The sequence below is a fragment of the Balaenoptera musculus genome, chromosome X (genome assembly GCF_009873245.2).
Source record: "Balaenoptera musculus isolate JJ_BM4_2016_0621 chromosome X, mBalMus1.pri.v3, whole genome shotgun sequence".
Lineage (NCBI taxonomy): Eukaryota > Metazoa > Chordata > Mammalia > Artiodactyla > Balaenopteridae > Balaenoptera > Balaenoptera musculus.
In genome coordinates this window covers 123,722,786-123,740,062 of record NC_045806.1, presented here as the reverse complement: position 1 = coordinate 123,740,062, position 17,277 = coordinate 123,722,786, and the positions used below count along the sequence as shown (strand labels likewise).

The 17,277-nt window shown below is 42.4% G+C and overlaps 1 protein-coding gene across 2 annotated transcripts in view; it reads right to left on the bottom strand.

Moving 5' to 3' along the window:
- The window catches only part of AFF2 (AF4/FMR2 family member 2), a 487,741-nt gene that overhangs the window by 182,147 nt on the left and 288,317 nt on the right, over positions 1-17,277 (bottom strand). For both annotated transcript variants that reach the window (XM_036840574.1, XM_036840575.1), the window contains exon 4: positions 11,017-11,061. In XM_036840574.1, the coding sequence (XP_036696469.1) occupies positions 11,017-11,061 (45 nt within the window). The remainder of the gene's footprint in view (positions 1-11,016; positions 11,062-17,277) is intronic.

Below are 17,277 nucleotides of genomic sequence, written 5' to 3'. Positions count from 1 at the left end.
TTATGTGCCGTTGGTGGGAATGTAAATTAGTGTAGTCACTATGGAAAACAGCATGGAGATTCCTCAAAAAATGAAGACTAGAACTACCATATGATCCAGAATCCCACTTCTGGATATTTATCCAAAGAATATGAAAACACTAATTTGAAAAGATATATGCACCCCTATGTTCACTGCCACATTATTATATAGCCAATATATTGAAGCAACCTAAGTGTCCATCAACAGAGGAATGCATAAAGACGTGGAACATATATACAGTGGAATACTACTCAGCCATGAGATGAAATCTCATCATTTGCGAAAACGTGGATGGACCTTGAAGGTATTATGCTCAGTGAAATAAGTCAGATGGAGAAAGACTAATACCATATGATTTCACTTACGTGGAATATGAAAAAACCCAAACAAACAACAAAATGAATTTTAAAAACCAAACCAAACAAAAACAAATATATAGATACAGAGTAGTGGTCACCAGAGGGGAAGGGGCAGGGCACGGGGATGGCAAAATGGGTAAAGGGAATTGACTGTATGGTGATGGATGGAAATGAAATATTTAGTGGTGAGCATGCTGTCGTGTATCGAGAAGTAGAAATATAATGTGGTACACGTGAAACATATAGTGTTATAAACCAATGTTACCGCAATAAAAATCAATTTAAAAAAATGGGCAAAAGATCTGAATGGCCACTTCATCAAAGAAGATATACAAAAATGAAAAAAGATGCTCAACATCATTTGTCATTTGTGAAATGCAATGTAAAACCACAGTGATATACCACTATACACCTATTAGAAAGGCTTAGATTAAAAAATAACAATAAGATCAAGGGCTAGCAAGGATGTGAACAACTGAGTCTCATATATACAGCCACTCTGGAAATGGTACAGCCACGCTGGAGAACAATTCAGCACTTTTTTATAAGTTTAAACATACACTTGACCCAGCAGTCCCACTCCTAGGTATATACCCAAGATAAATGAAAACATATGTCCACACAAAATTCTGTACATGATTATTGATAGCAACATTATTAATAATCACAAAAAAACCTAGAAACAACCCAAATATTCTTCAATAGGTGAATGGATAAACAAACTGTGGTGTATCTGTGTAATGGATTGTTACTCAGAAGGTAATGAACTATTGCTGCATGCAACAACCTGAATGAATTTCAAAGTCATATGCTGAGTGAAAGACTCACTATGGAAAGTTTACATTACTGTATGATTCTGTTTATATGACACTCTGGCAAAGGCAACACTGTAGGGACAGAGAAGAGGTCAGTGGTTGCTAGAGTTTGGGGGTGGGGAGAAGAGTCTGACTGCACAAGGGTAATGTGAAGGAACTCTTTGGGATATTGGAATTGTTCTGTATTCTGTTAAAGGTAGTGATTACAGGAATCTGTGCATATGTTAAAACTCAAAGGATGGTAACTAAAAAATAAAAGCTAAATTTTACTGAATGTAAGTTTTTTAATGTGCTGGCCAGAAATCAATACCACATGCCAAGTGTGGTCTAAGTAGAACAAAGCAGAGGGGATCTATCCCCCTCTTATTTCTAGGTGTTCTAGACTGGGGGTCAGCCAACTACCTCTCCCAGGCCAAATCTGGCCCACTGACTGTTTTTGTAGATAAAGTTTTATTGCAACACAGTCACCAGCATTCTTTTCCATATTGTCTATGGATGTTTTCATGCTAAAACAACAGAGTTGAGTAGTTGAGACTGAGAACATATGCCCTAAAAAGCCAAATATATTTATAATCTGGCTCTTTACAGGAAAAGTTTTCCTTTACAGGAAAAGCCCTGCTCTAGATACTTGTCTTTAATTAATACAGTTTTAGGCAGCAATATACGTCTACTCTAAACACTGGTGGACTCAAGTGAATTACCATATAGTTATACTCCTATGAAACTTCATTTTATCAGATTTAGTCCATCTGGTAAGCTGGTTTCCTGATTCTGACCTGTGGCATTATTAGCAATCTCACCTAGCTTTATTGTTATCCAGTGGGTCAGGGTCTGTGCTCTGTAATAATCACTTAAAACCTACTCTTTCATCCCTGTATCCTCATGGTGAAAAGCAGAATGCGTAACGGTTAACAGCATGGATTCTGAAGCCAGACTGCCTGGGTCGAGATCTTGGCTGTGCCACTGGTTAGCTGTTGAACTTGGAAAGTCACTTAAGCCCAAAGTCCTTCCATTTCATTATCTGTATCAGGGGGGTGATAATAGTATTTGCTCCCTGGCATTGGTATGATGATTATATGAGTTACTATATGTGAAATCCTTAGAACAGTGCCAGGTACAAAAAACTGCTATGTAATTGTTTGATATTATTATTAGTGTGTACATTCAGTTCAGGCCAACCTGAGTTCCAATCCTGTTTCATCTGCTTAGTAGCTGTATGATTATGTGACTTGGGGGGAATTTATTCAACCTCTCTGAGGCCTCCAGGTTGCCCTTGACCCATTAATCAGTGGTCCCTGGGTAATGAGCTAAGCACTGCTGGAGAAAATCACACAATCTACAGATTGGAACCTATGCAAACTTCACGTCTTCAGGATCACCCGATCCTTGACATTGCCTCATAATCTTACTGTATCCCTTAGATTGCTCCCTCTCTCCCTTTCAATGACTATTTCAAACCTTCTCCAATCTCCTCAAACATCTGAACTTTCCCCTGACTGCCTCCTACCCCTGCCAGCTTATCAGGAGACAGGCAGGAAATGAAAAATGTAGAAATTCTCCCATATTTACTTCTAATATTTTATGAGTTTGTTTTTAATCTTTCATACATCTGGAACTAATATTGTTGCGTGGTGTGAGGTAAGGATTCAAGATTAACTTAGGGAGAATAGAAATGTTTGAAATATCATTTTCCTATCTCAGAATGGTATGACTTTCCGTTTGTTTAAATATGCTTTGGTATCTCTCGTAGTGACTTAGTGTGTTCATATAGCTCTGGCACATTTCTTGTAAATGAACACATAAGATATAAATGGAGTCTTTTTGCCCATTATATCTTTTAGTTGATTGCCTTACATATAAAGACAATTTCTATATATTTATTTTGCATACTGAAACTTTGCAGAATTGTATTGTTCATAATAATCATTTTGGTTATTTCTCTTGGGGTTTTCAGGAAAACAATATATATAATCTACAAATAATAATCATTTTACACATTCTCTCCCATTTTAATACCTCTTATTTCTTTAGATTGTTTAATCACCTTGGCCAACCTCCAGAACAATATTAAATAATAAGGATGATAAAGAATACCTAATCTTTTTTCTCGACTGTAATGGAAATGTCTCTAGAGTTTCTCTGTGAAATGTGACACTAGCTTTTGGGTTGAGGTGGATATATTTTATCACATTAAGGATGTTTCCATCTTCTTCTGTCTTATCAAGAGTAAGTGTTGAGTTTTGTCAAGTATATTTTAGCATTTACAAAGATGATCATGTAGTTTTTTTCTTTCTTATTCTATTCATAAAAGACATTACATTAATGGATTTCCTAATATTGAACCAGCTTTACATTCCTGGAACAAAACCCACTAAGTCATGCTGCATATCCTTGAAAATACTATCTGATTCTCTTTGTTAGTATTTCATTAAGGAAATTTGCATCAATATTCACAAGTGATATTATTCTGTAATCTTCTTTTTTATATACTGTTTTTGTAAGATTTTGGTATCAATATTATGTACTAGTTTAGCTTTTCTAAAAAAATACTTTGCAAATGTTTCTTGTTCTATGTTCTGGAACAGTTGAGCTATATTATACCTTAATGGTTTGGTTGAATTTTCCTATGAAACCCCTTCTGGGGGTGATGACTTCAGTAATGGGTGGGACCAGTCTCCATTTCATTGATGGTGATAAATCTGTTTAGATTTTCTCTTTTCTGGAGTCAGTCTCAGTCAATTATATTTCACTAGAAAAATCGTCCACCTCATCTACATGCTTACATTTATTTGTACAGAGGTGAGTAAATTGCCACTTGTGATTATTTTATTTTCTCTGTATCTGAGAGGTTATTTCTCTTTATCATTCCTTGTTTTATGTATTTGTGTTTTTGCCCTTTTTTTCTTGATGAGGATAACTAACAAATTATTTATTGCTGTTACTCCTTCATTTAGAAAAAAAACAGATCCTAAATGTGCTAATTCTAATGATTTTCTGTTCATAATCCATTACTTTGCAGTTCTTTATTTATGTACTTTTTAAATAGCATCTTTAAGCTCTTGTATCACTGCTTTGGCTCTTGTTTTTTAGATAAAACTGCTTCATTTTTAAACAATTCATGCCACTACGTTGGTCATAGCTTTAACTTGTTCCCTAGCAACGTTTCTTTTGCTACATTTTTTCATATGCTATTTTTTAAAAGTTTTGCATAGCTCTCATAGTGATTCCTTTTTTGATTATTACTAATTTTTTAGGGACACGCATTCTTCCTGGATCAGTTATTTGCAGGATATGTTTGTGGCAGTGGCGGCCATGGCTTACTATTACCAGACTAGCAGGAATTCTCTTCTGAACACCAGGGTGTGTCACCCAGTGCTTCGGCCTTTACTTCTGCCTTATCAAGAGACGCTCTGCAAGCTGCTCTCAAAGCAGCCTCTGGCTCTCTTCCACCTTGCCTCAGCAACAACGTGCTTTCCACAAATGTGGATTAGTTATGTAATTTCTCATCCAGTTCTGCCTTTCCTACTTCTCAAAATACGCATGTCTCAGAGTTGGTCCACGGAAGCTCCCATCACAAACCTTCACACCCATGCCCATTATTGCAATATCTTTTTTGCCTTTTGTGGTGTGCCTCTTATACTGAAAATCAGTACTTCATCATCTATGCCCCAGGTCCATGACCATGGGAATCATCTCTTGGATTCTTCCCTGTTTGATCTGTACAAAATAGTGATTTAGGCTTATGGATGTCTCCTGGTTAGAGCAATTACGGAGTTTACATTTCTTTTTCTCATTCTCCATAATGCTTTTGGTGAGTAACAAGAGAATGGGGCAAGCCTTGTTTTGTGCTTTCATTTCAAAACTGGAAGATGCCTACCAAATTGATTCTGAGAGGCTACTTTCTCCATGCATTTTCCAGAGACACTGGTTTTACCTTTACACAGATGCACATGGAGTGGTTAACCTCCTTGCATTAGAAATTTTTCCCCAACCCAATCCCGCTAGCACGGCTAGGACAAAAAAACTGGTTCTTAAACAACAGTTGGAAGCTATTACTTCTTTCAGATATGCCTAGACTGCTTTTTGGCAAACTAATACATTGTTTCATTACCCTCCCTGTACATCCAAGATACAGAAAGCAGGTGTAAATTCTACACGTGGCTTAAATTCTCACCTGCTTTCATTCAACTCAATAGAAAATAATAAATCACCATATTCTCAAAAAGAAACAAGTTGACAGAAAACAGGCTTATTTTTATAGCACACCCAAGATATATAGGGACTCATATATTTACTCAGCTATTTTAAAGGGCTTACTCTTGCTCGCTCCCTGGACAGCTAAATGCTGAGTTGCTAAGTTACTGGTATTTGACATCATCTCTTCCCTGACATGTCCCAGGTTTGACAGGTTCCCATGATTCACTGGGCCAGTCACCTCGTTACCCACGTTACTCATTTACCCAATGACGTCTGGATAATCATTTAAAATTCACATCATACACTAGCTGCAAACCCCCAGATTCCACATGAAAATATTTAAACTGCTTTACAGGCTCTAAGTGCATTTGGAAGCCCGCTGGACGGCTTACCTACATTGTTCACATAATAGTTGTTATCATTAAATTTAGCATCTTTCTTCTGGGTTGGTTTGTGTGTGAGAAAGGAGGAAATGATTACTGGGAGGCAAATAATGGGTAATATCTCTTATGGGCTAATTTGGTTCCATGAATAGCTCACCTCACACATGCATGCTACGTATTAAGTCCATTAGTGCTCTGAGTTAGCTTCAGAAAAGGTAATACTCCACATAATTTACCCAGTCAAGGGCATTTTCACCTGCTGACAAATTTACATATTTCCCAATGTCATTAGGTAAGAACTAGTCATCAGAATAGCAGAGGGTGCAATCATTAGTTAGTCCGTTTATTTGACTCCATCAGTGTTAATGTTAATTATAGTCTAAATTATATTTAGCAGTTGTTGTCTTTCTTGGATGGAACACTATATTACTATTTCAAGAAACTATAATTTTGAAAGTCCACACCAGAATAGGATAGATGCTTTTTGAATCATCCTAGGAGGATTAGTATTTAAGACGGCTATGTAGAAAATCGTTTGCATGATTCCAATTTGAACATTATTTATACATTAATTTGACAGGATATAAAATCAATTGCCTAATTATTGGTTAAATTTATCAAAGAAATTCTACTGAAAGGTGCTTGATTATGCTGCATAGTTATGATAATATAATCAAAATTCCTTTCAGACGTAATTGTCTGATCAATTTTGCTCCCCAATCCATTTTTTTTCTCACTCTTAAGATGGGCTTTTTCATTCGTTTCCCCTTTAAAAGTAAAAACTAGCAAGTACTGTACATGGTCGTCCTCTAATTATTTGGTAAGTTCTTTCCACACTAAAACTGTGCACTTAAACATAGACCTAATAAGCAGAATTGCCATAATTTAGAATGCTGTAAACACAGATCACGCTGCAATCAAAAGAGGTGCCCATGCCGGTGTTTACAAACCTGATCCGTACGGCAGGGAGAGATCTGTAAGACGACAGTTTATCAAATCAAGTTCCCTAAATCCTAGCTAGCAAATTCAGCATCCCTCGTAAACAGTGAATTACCCATACAGATGTTTGCTTATGAAATTATCAACTACGGAAGGTACTTAGCTAGGAAACACAATCTGTTCGGCGTCAAATCTAAGAGAAGTGCTGTATCTGCATTTGCGACTCTAGAAAGGATTTAATTGATAGTCTGTTGATATTTTTAAGTCAATTCTTGCTAAGAACAAATAAATCATACCACTGCAGGAGAAATAATCATTGAACATCCATCCTCAGCTAGCAGCATTTAGTGCAGACTGCTCTCCTTGGCTTAACTCTTCCAGAAATGATTACTCTAGGACCCATAAAACCCTGCAGAGCTAGAAAAGAAGCCGCCACTGCGGCCCAGATTATTACATATGAGCAGTTTAGGAATCCCTCATATGACAGATGAATTGTAACTGCAGAACGCCATCACTAGGGCCAGAGTTATTATTATTTTTCATTTCTGTTTGTACTCGAGGGTAGCTTGAGTCTAAAGAGAAAATGGCATGCTGATGGAAACAGGTACGCAGGCTGGGCTGGGCTGCACAGATTGCTGCCTTTAAGTTTCTGATCTGTAAAATTTATAATAAGCAATAATATACTTGACAAGGAGCAAAGCCAGCTGAATTTCCACAGCTTGTTTTGTGGAAGAAGGGCAGGTGGCAGGAAAGGTGTTGTGGGCTGATGAATTCTGGTTTGTTGGAGAAACTACGTGGAATTATTTTGGCATAACTGAGTGTGTAGGAATTAAGGAAACAACAGAAGCTGAAGTGAACTGTTGGTTGATGCCATTGTAATGTTAACCATAAAAGAGACCCGGAGCTTGTGAAATAAGGATGGATTCAGGTAAGCCAACAGGAACAGAGAACAGAAGGAGTGGGCAGCATGAGAATTGTTAGAGCCGGTGGTTTGCCCTGAGGGCGAATTACTCAACCTCTCTGGGTTTCCATAACAAGTAACTAATAATAAAATCTTTTAGTTCCGTTGTGAAAAGTAAATGACATAATGTACTTAAGTACTCTGCCTGCATAAAGTGGCACATTACTACTATTATTTTTTTATTAGTAGCAGTAATTTGTTATTGTTATTATTTTATTGTTTGAAATGAGATTTGAAAATATTCAAGATGTCCGGAAGAAAGAATTAATTCCTAAAACCGGCTCAAATTTTGTTGGTTTGCTGGTATTCCCAGTTCGAGTTGCTAGAAGTAAGTCTGCCAAGCATCTGAGGCAATTTTTTTTGAATCCAGGGATTTTCACCGTAGGTTTGTGACAGGGTGGTTGACAGGTATAGTGCAAAGCGAAGACCAGATTCTCCTTGTGCCTCTGCCATATACAAGCCTCACCCAGGGTGGCAGGTCATGTATAACCTCTCTGGGCCCCGATCTGCTGAAACACTGGGTTGGCCAAAAAAGCTCATTCGGGTTTTTCCATAACATCTTCCGGAGAATCCGAACGAACTTTTTGGCCACGCCAATAATAAGGGACTACCCATGGTTCCTATGATCAAAATAAGATAATGAGGTTCAAGTACTCTGAAAGGCAGTCACGTGCTAGAGGGACATAAGTTCGTCATATCAGGTCAAGTCAGCCCCGGGAGACCAGACAAGGTGGGCTCCCGGGTAGAATGAGAACCAGAAGCGCGTGGAAAGAGAAGTGGGTCTGAAGGGGAGAGGCCAGTCGTGGCCTACTTGGTCTGTGCCAATGTGCGATGAAGTGGCTTTGCCTGCTGGGCTGTAGAGGGACAAAAGGGGGACTCGGGGAGGTGGGAAAGTTGGGCGAGCCGACAGACGGAGCTCTCTCCCCGTTACACATGCCAGCGGTGTGTACACATTACAGACTCGTTCACGGAGGAAGAAGGGGGGTGCAAGGGTGCAGAATGACCCCCTGTTCTCCAGACGAGGAAATTGAAAAGCCACACAGCTAGGAAGTGATGGAACGTCAGGACCAACTGGCGGCCAGCTTTTCCCATCCCTGGGCCAGAGCACCTGCCTCTGCAGAGTCCCCTTCAGTGAGGGAGAGAAGACGACCTCGCTTTGGACTCTGCTTGGTTGGAAAAGCACTGAGGGGATCAGGGAGAGGAGGCCAGAAAGAGGAAAGGTATCTCCCACCTCCGCCCCCCGCGAGGAGGAGGCAGATGGGGAGCAAGGTGACCAACAGACTTACTGTGGGATCGTCTGCAGGGCTCCAAGGCCCTCAGACAAACAGGAACGTGAACGTGCCGTAACAAAAATGTCCAGCAAGCACTCTGTTGTGCCGTGTAATGTGGTCTATAAAGTTTTAAGAAGTAGTCATAAAATCTGAGGCATAGACTTCAGAAAGCTGATTTTTATTCCAAGCATGGAGATTGAAACATGTCATTCTTAAATAAAGGAAAGCCCACTCATTAATGGTATTGTCGAGAAAACAAAACAAAACAAAAAGCCCAGAATTCTATACAATGTATAGCCCTTCAAAAGAAAAAAAAGAAAAAAAAAGCCCATTCCCCTAGATTCTCTTTCAAGAACAACAGAAAGACTTTTGTTACTTTCTCAAAGGGAGCTACCTTTTATGAGCTTATTAAGGCAACTACTTCTTTTCTTTGCGCGTTTAAGTGACATTCTATTGTTTCTCTAAGTGGCTTCGCCAGCAGCCTGGAGTCGTCAGCCTCTGCCAGGTGTCCAGCCGGCTCCCCTCGCTCAGTCACTGTGTGGGCCACCTAGGCTCCAGGGCCAGGCTGCTCTGAAGTGGAGAATTCCAACTGTCACACATGAGGTGGTGATTCTGAAACGGGTCTGGCATTCCTTTAGGGTTCAGAAAAGACCACTGACTTCATTTGGAAAAGCCAGACTACTGTAGGGGCTAGAGGAAGAGGTTTCTTTCAGCATCGCCTTTCTTTAAAAGGCAGGTGGCCACGACCCTCACAGTATTTGGTGTATTTGGTGCATCTGCACCGTCTCCACCCGATGCGGGATGCAGGGAGCAAGCGGCTGGGTTCCGAGGGTGCATCACGCTGTGGATTTCATGGCGGCGGCCCACACTCCCCCCGCCCGGCCCTTGGATCCCAGGGAGAGATGATGGAGGGGTTCCTGGAGTCTTACCGAAGTAGCCAGTACACCCCTAACTCAGATCGTCTCATCTCTGATCAGAGGGATGGGACTCCTCTCTCTAACAGTCAGTAACAATGTTCTTGGGCTGGAAAAGGTGCACGAATATCCACAGTTGGGGAAATCAGGTGCCCGGTCAGCTCAATGGTAAACAGGTTTCTACTCCTTCTTATTCCTTTGGCTGCATTTTCACAGGGTTTGCTTCCAACACTTACCAGGGAGAGTGTCGGGGGAGTTGGGGTGACTTGGGGAGGTGAGGAAAGGGGATGAAGAATTTCCTCTGGCACAGAGATGGATTTCTTTCCCCAGTGGAAAGCCAGCATGGTTTTCTCCTGGCCACACTGATCATTTCTCATAGTAAGGAGCATTTAGATACCGCTCGGCAGCTTATAAGGGAATTAGGACAGGCGTTATTGTCCTCTTTTACAGACAAGGAAGGGAGATTCAGAAAGATGAAGTTATCTGTCCAAATTACAGAAGTGACAAATGGTGGAGACAGAACTCACTCCCATGACTCCTATTCTTCATATACCGCAACGCCTTAGGATGCCAACAGCCAGAGACGGGACATACATTTCTCTGCCTTGGCTTTGGTTTCTCCTTTTAGTTTAATCGTGTGCTTTGGGAGAGGTCATTGCTACCTTTTGCAGCTCTGTGCTGCCTCCGCGCCATTCTCATGCACCAGTTCACTCCCATTAGTACCATCTCCCACAACTTGCCAGCATTCTCAGGTCTCTCCTCGTCTCCTCCCCTCCACCCTGCCACTTCTCATCCCCTCATTGTAGGCCACAATCTCCATGACCATGTCCCATCAGCAACATAGCAGGAGGCAGCAATGAGGCTGACCTGAGATCCCAGAGAACAGAAAGGCAAAGATTGCGGGTAGGATGCTTGAACAGGAAACGTTTCCTAAAGGAGGTGGTGAGTCTCTGTTCAGCCCTGAAAAGAAACACTCAGAAGGATGCAAGAAGGCGACAGAAGCTTGGTGAGATCAGGAGACTAGCTTGATTAGAGAGCAAGAAGACCAGGTAAGAAATGAGACACTCCCGGAAACAGAAGAGGAATGACTTTAAACAGCTTAAGCAGACTGACTGCTTCATTATCAAAAGGCAGAGAGATAAAGGTTTAAACTCACCCGCAAGATTTCTTCAACACAGCTTGGGTCACTGGGAAGGCTCACCTAAAACAAAATAAACAAAAAAAGAAAATTAAGCATAATCTAGTTATTCTCAGAAAAGCATGCTGTATAATATTTTACCCTGTAGGAAAAATTGTAAAGGAAGTAAATATAGCTATACATGTGGTTTTTTCCCCTATTAAATACAAAGCAGTAAATATCTGCAAACGGCCAATTTTGTTTTCTTTTACTGAAGCAGTAAGACCACAGTACAAGATGCAGAGAGGGCCTGGCTCTGTCACTGACTTGCTCTGGGACACGGAACCATCCTCCCCTGTCCCCCAAGCTTCACTTCGCTCATCCATCCAAAGAAGGAGCTCGCCTTCCTGATCTTTGAGGCCTCTTCCACCCACTGACATACTTTACCATGTTATTCATAATCACAGATTTGTAAAAGAGGACGCCTATATGAAAACACTTCTGTGATTAATTGAAGTCCCCTTTTAACTCAGGAGTCCAATCAGATGCCTACAGAGAGAATCTCACAAATATACAAAGTGAATGCCCTGAGCTTTTTTCCTCAGTGTGACACCTTCCTAATCAATCAAAATTCAAGCAACTAGCAGAACTGTACCGAGTACTGACTCTGCGTCTGGCACATGCCCTTTCCTTCAGGAGCTCCATAGTCAGTGAAAGCAAGAAGCCAAACGCCAAAGTGAAACACCAGCTCTAAAGCTGTGCTTGATGAGGGACCTGAGGGTGGGACCACCAGCTGGAGGAAGGTCTACCAGGTGTGATGTCACCTGTGCAAGTACGGGCATCCCCCAAACCTTCCGAACTCTCTCCTTCACACCTTCACCTGCTCCACGATAGCAATCTGATCACCTCCACTTCCCTCCAGTTCCAGTAGGGAGACCATTGGTCTCTTTCACTCACTGCCTTGGGAGGTAAAAGGCCAGTCCTGTAAAGACAGCACTGCCAGAGAGGCTGTAGGTTCCAGGCCTCTCGCAAGGGCAATTAAGTCCTAATCCCCTAGTTACTCTGATAGATTAAGGTGTAAACACAACTATATTTGAGGAAATGGGGAAGAGAATATGGCGCCAGTTTCCCTCAATCTTAAAAAATACATGTTACAATCATCAGTAAATCTTAAATGAGCGTAACAGTCACTACTGTACATACATTAATTTCAACCAATATTTATCGACTACCTTGACTACCTACTCCATGTAAAAGTCCCTGCTCCAAGCAGCATAAACTCCCCAGTGGGGATTAGAGAGTCAACAATAATGAGGGGGCCATCCAGCCTGGGTTATCCAGTGTGGTTCCAGTGTACACATGTTATTCTGCTGTCATTACTGACAGTGTCCCTTTTCACCCTCAAAAATGTCCTGATTCGGAAGACAAATTATACAGTCACCCTTCCAAGAACACGAATACTCTAATACTGAGCGGAAAGAACAGTAGAAGGAAAGGCTGACAAATTGCCTGGGCAGACATGGTAAAGAACCTTAAATACAGGCTCCTGATAGGGAACCACACGTGGTTTGGTCTAGCAGAGATCATTCATTCATTCATTCATTCAACAAATATTCTTTGAGGGCCAGGGACTGTGCCACCAGGCTTGTGATCGGCAAAGACACAACGGAAAGAAGCAAAAGGAGACACAGTTTCCTCCCTCATGGAGTTTGTAGACTCGGGAAGAAGGCGGGTGTGAAGAATCACATAGGTAATGGACGATTGTTACCATGGTAAGTACTATAAAGCAGAACATCCCATGGACACCAGTCCTGCAAAATGAGAGGTTCCGTGTCCAAAAAAGTATGGGAAACGCTGCCATCCATCCCCCTCTTGGCAACCCATGATGCAGCTTAAAGGCTCTGAGACACCTATGTAATTGGTTTAAAGCAGGATGTTCCCAACTTTTTTGACTATTGATTGTTGGGTTTTTAGTTTTCATGTGTTTTTTTTTTCCCGATTAACAATGATCACCATTCCATAGAATGGGTGTTTGCAGAATGTACACTAGGAGAGGCTGGTCTAACATATTACAGGATTACAGAACTCAGCTGATTATTCTTAACATCAAATAAAATCTTATTCCAAGGACTTCCCTGGTGGCGCAGTGGTTAAGAATCTGCCTGCCAATGCAGGGGACACGGGTTTGAGCCCTGGTCCAGAAAGATCCCACATGCCACGGAGCAACTAACCCCGCGAGCCACAACTACTGAGCCCCTGTGCCACAACTACTGAAGCCCGCGTGCCTAGAGCCCGTGTTCCGCAACAAGAGAAGCCACCGCAATGAAGAGCAGCCCCCGCTCGCCACAACTAGAGAAAGCCCGCGCGTGGCAACGAAGACCCAACACAGCCAAAACTAACTAAATAAATAAATTTTAAAAAAAATCTCATTCCATTGCTCAAGGCTCTAGCAACCGTATTTTCCAAGACAGTTGTTGAACTTCTAACATATACCTTCCCCAAACACAAAGGTCAAAATGATTACAGCCAAGACTTAAATCTTCAGTGTGGTTGTCACATTGTATCTGTTGGGCTGCCCAACTCTCAGGAAAAGGTCTTTGTTTTCCCTTTGCCACACAAACACACAAATGTTAATTCTGAAATAAAAGTGGGAAAAAAGTATCAGCCACATGCAGACACAGTGAGAACATTTGCCTATGAGTCTCCAGAGTTGGGTGGGAGGCTGGTCCTTCCCCTTGGGAACAGGACTTCACAACCTTACCCCTCTGAGTTCCAGTTCGCCCAACTATAAAATAAAATCGAGTAAAATAAAAGGACGATAACAGTAATACCTGCTCCTTTCAAATCTCACAAGGGTTTCTGCGAGCAGCAAATGAAATAAGGTATGTGAACGTGCTTTGTAACCTGCAAAGCCCCTCATGGTGCGTTGGGTCATTAGCCCCTGCCCTGCTGGTCTCCTCACTGCTTTATTACGAAGCCCAGTCTTCTCGTCTGCACAAGGTAAGATCTGACTCACTCTTGCCAACCGCAAGTATCATCTCTACACCTGGTATTATAAATATCCGTTTCCTTATGGGGAAATGCTGTCAAAATAGAAAGAGTTGTGGACTCTGGGGAAGAACTCTGCCGACACGGACAGTCAAATAAATATGCATCCATACCGAGCGTGCAGATTTTTTTTTCTTTTTTAGAAAATACTGGAATCCAGCATTGACATGGAGTCACCAGTCCCGCAAAGTCATCTAGCCCTGCCCCGCTGCTCTTTTCACCGCAAGACAACTCGTTTGAGCCGCAAGTGGTTTTTTCCCCCCCTGCAAGTGCTTTTGAATTAACCAGCGAGCATCTCCTCTGTGCCTAGAACAGTGCTGGGCGAGGGGGGTCGGTGACACAAAGAACCATCAGACTTGGCCTCTTTCTCTCGGAGTTAAATGTCTAGATGGGACGGGAAAACAAACAATTGAGACCCACTGGGACATACATTGTAAGGTGGTGACAAGGGTAATAGGATCGCATTCATTCGCCCGTCCGCCTATTCATCAGTTCTCCCATTTACTTCTTTAGACAACAAATCCTGATTGAGCTCACACTGTGCTCAGGATGGTGCCAAGGGGAGGATTTAAAGACACCGAAGACAACATAATTTCTGCCTTCGAGACTCCACGCATATTGAGGGAGACAAACATTTACAGGGGAAACAGACAATACGGAACAGGAGGTCTGACTTGGGTGTCAGGGGTACCTACCGGGTTCACGGACAGAGCCATGTCCGACAGGAGGTCCCAGCCGCCGAGGTCCCCCTCGCAGTCCTCGGCCCACAAGGGGGTGAGAGGCCAAGGATCGGACATGGCCGAGCAGTGCCGGGGCCACCTGAGGCCGCTGCAGGCTCGGAGCCCCCTGAGGGACGGCACCCAGGTCACTCACGCTGCGCTCTGGACAGAAGCCGGGCTCAGGCTGGGGCTCAGCCCCGGCTGCCTAGTTGCTCTGTCTGTCTGTCAGTCTGTCTCTCACAGCCCCGTCCTCTCACAGGAACTATGGAGGAGTCACTCGGACAGGTGTGACAGGAGGAGAAGTAGTGGTGACACTGGGATTAGAACTGCCGCCTGACGAGTTGCCAAGCTGCCGCTTAATTCCGGAGCCACCTTCGCCTCCCTTTCAATGCACTCTTGAGTATTCAGAGAGTCCACAAAGCGCAAGTTAGCCACTCAGAGCCGGCGATCTCGTGCATCCCCCTCTCCGCCCCCTCCTCCGGGAGCAGAAAGCGAGCTGCACGCCGCCCAGGGAGGCTGTGCTCTCACTGCTGGCCCCAGACGACCCTCTCGGGCTGGGCACGGATGGGGTCCTCTACGGGCCAGGGAAGGCAGGCACCCATCGGGCAGGTGCTGAGTTGACTGAGAGCCCTCCCGAGTGCCTACCCTCTCGGCGTGTGACAGTGCGGGCTGCCACCCCATGTAGCCACACGGGGACCACGCGCAGATCATCTGCCTGGTGATAAAGACATATCTTAGGAAATAATCAGGGTACCTTTAAATCATCAAATATTCAATTAACTGCAGCAACAATAAATGAATTGCATAGGATGTTTTAATCATTCTGGAATTAATCAGTTTGGAGCATACTTCTTGGCGATTAGGGTAATACAAGATATCAAAAATACCCTGATTGTGGCATTGAGAGACACTGATAGAAAACACGAAGATTCATGTAAAACATTAAAAGAATCATGATCATCACATGGTTAACCCAGTAGAGCGAGATGCGTGTCTCTGAGTACATTTTTATTAAGTGATTGCGAGGGAAAAGAGGTCATTTTTTTTTTTTCTAAAATCACCCTGAAGTTTTCCCACAAAACTTGGCCATCTAAGTCCACTATTCTAGGCATGTTCCACCTTGACAAAGACTTCGCCCAGTAAAACTCACAAATTGCAAGTTTAATTGCCAGTGAACGCTTGGATTCTCCTAACAAGTGCAAGTGACACTGAGTGACACATCACTAACACCAAAATCCATGCTACCGGCCCAGTTAAACAATATCCACGACTGACACCGCTGGCAGCTTCCAAACTAATTCCATTTGTATTTTCATTAACAAATTGCCCCGTTCATCCCCATGACTCACTGACGAGACAGAGATCCCCTGACACGGCATTACTAACAAAATGAAAACTCAGGTTATGATATTCTAGTAGCAAATGAGTTTTCCGGCTTTTTAAAATGTTTAATCCCCATCATCGGTCATTTGTCCAAACAAGTAGCAGCAGCCTCTGAAGTTCCTATTTGCACTCGCTTTGAGACCCCTTTATTTCCCCTCCCCATCCAGGGAGTCCCCGTTTTCCAATTTGGAAAAGGACGAACCCAGTTCAGGTTAAGACCTTTCTGTCCCTTGCTTCCTGCCTCACCTTAACCCGTCCCTATTCTAGTTTGTATTCATGAGTCTATGGTTAAACGGGAACAGTTAACATAAACTGCAGACAGAAATCCTCAGGTGATATAACTTTAATCAAAACAAAGAAGATTTCACAACAGTTACATGGTACAGCCAACCAGCTCATATTCCCATTTCATTTTAATACAGCAAAAGTCCTGGGTGTCCAAGGAGTTGGTATTTAAAATACTGCTGCCGGCTAATTTTTAAGGGTGTCACATGGTCAAAATACCCCATGTAAAACAAGCTAATATTCACCATTCACTCTAAGAAAAGAAGCAATAAAAAGTAGAGCATGACAGCCCCCGCTCGCCACAACTAGAGAAAGCCTGTGCGCAGCAACGGAGACCCAACACAACCAAAAATAAATAAATAAAATAAATAAATTTTTAAAAAGTAGAGCATGAAGATCAAAGGAATATACCACTTGCCATTTTAAGCCAAGTACACAAAGTGACCCTGTGTCTAGAACCTTACATGGAACTAAAACTAAAAAGGAAGACTCAGCGATCACATTTTATTTATTTGAGCACATCAGTGAGATAATTTACTGTGTTTTCTGAGGGCATAAAGGGGTAGGGGAAAGAGCATGGGCTTTGAAGCTGGAGAGACTTGGATTTTAATCCCAGCTCTGATACTTAACTTGCTTTGTGAACTTGGTCAAGACACTTGAACTTCTCTGAGCCTCTGTTTCTCTATCTATATAAGGGGAATAAAATTCCACTTCGAGGATTGTCGTGAGGTTGAGATGAAGTGAGTCATATAAAAGCACCTTAGCCTGGCAGTGGGTGCATCTGAAGTCTCCATCAACACCTTTTATTCTAAGTTCCCTCTAAGGCTCTTGGAAAGTTGTCAGCACCCTGAACCTTGGAACCACT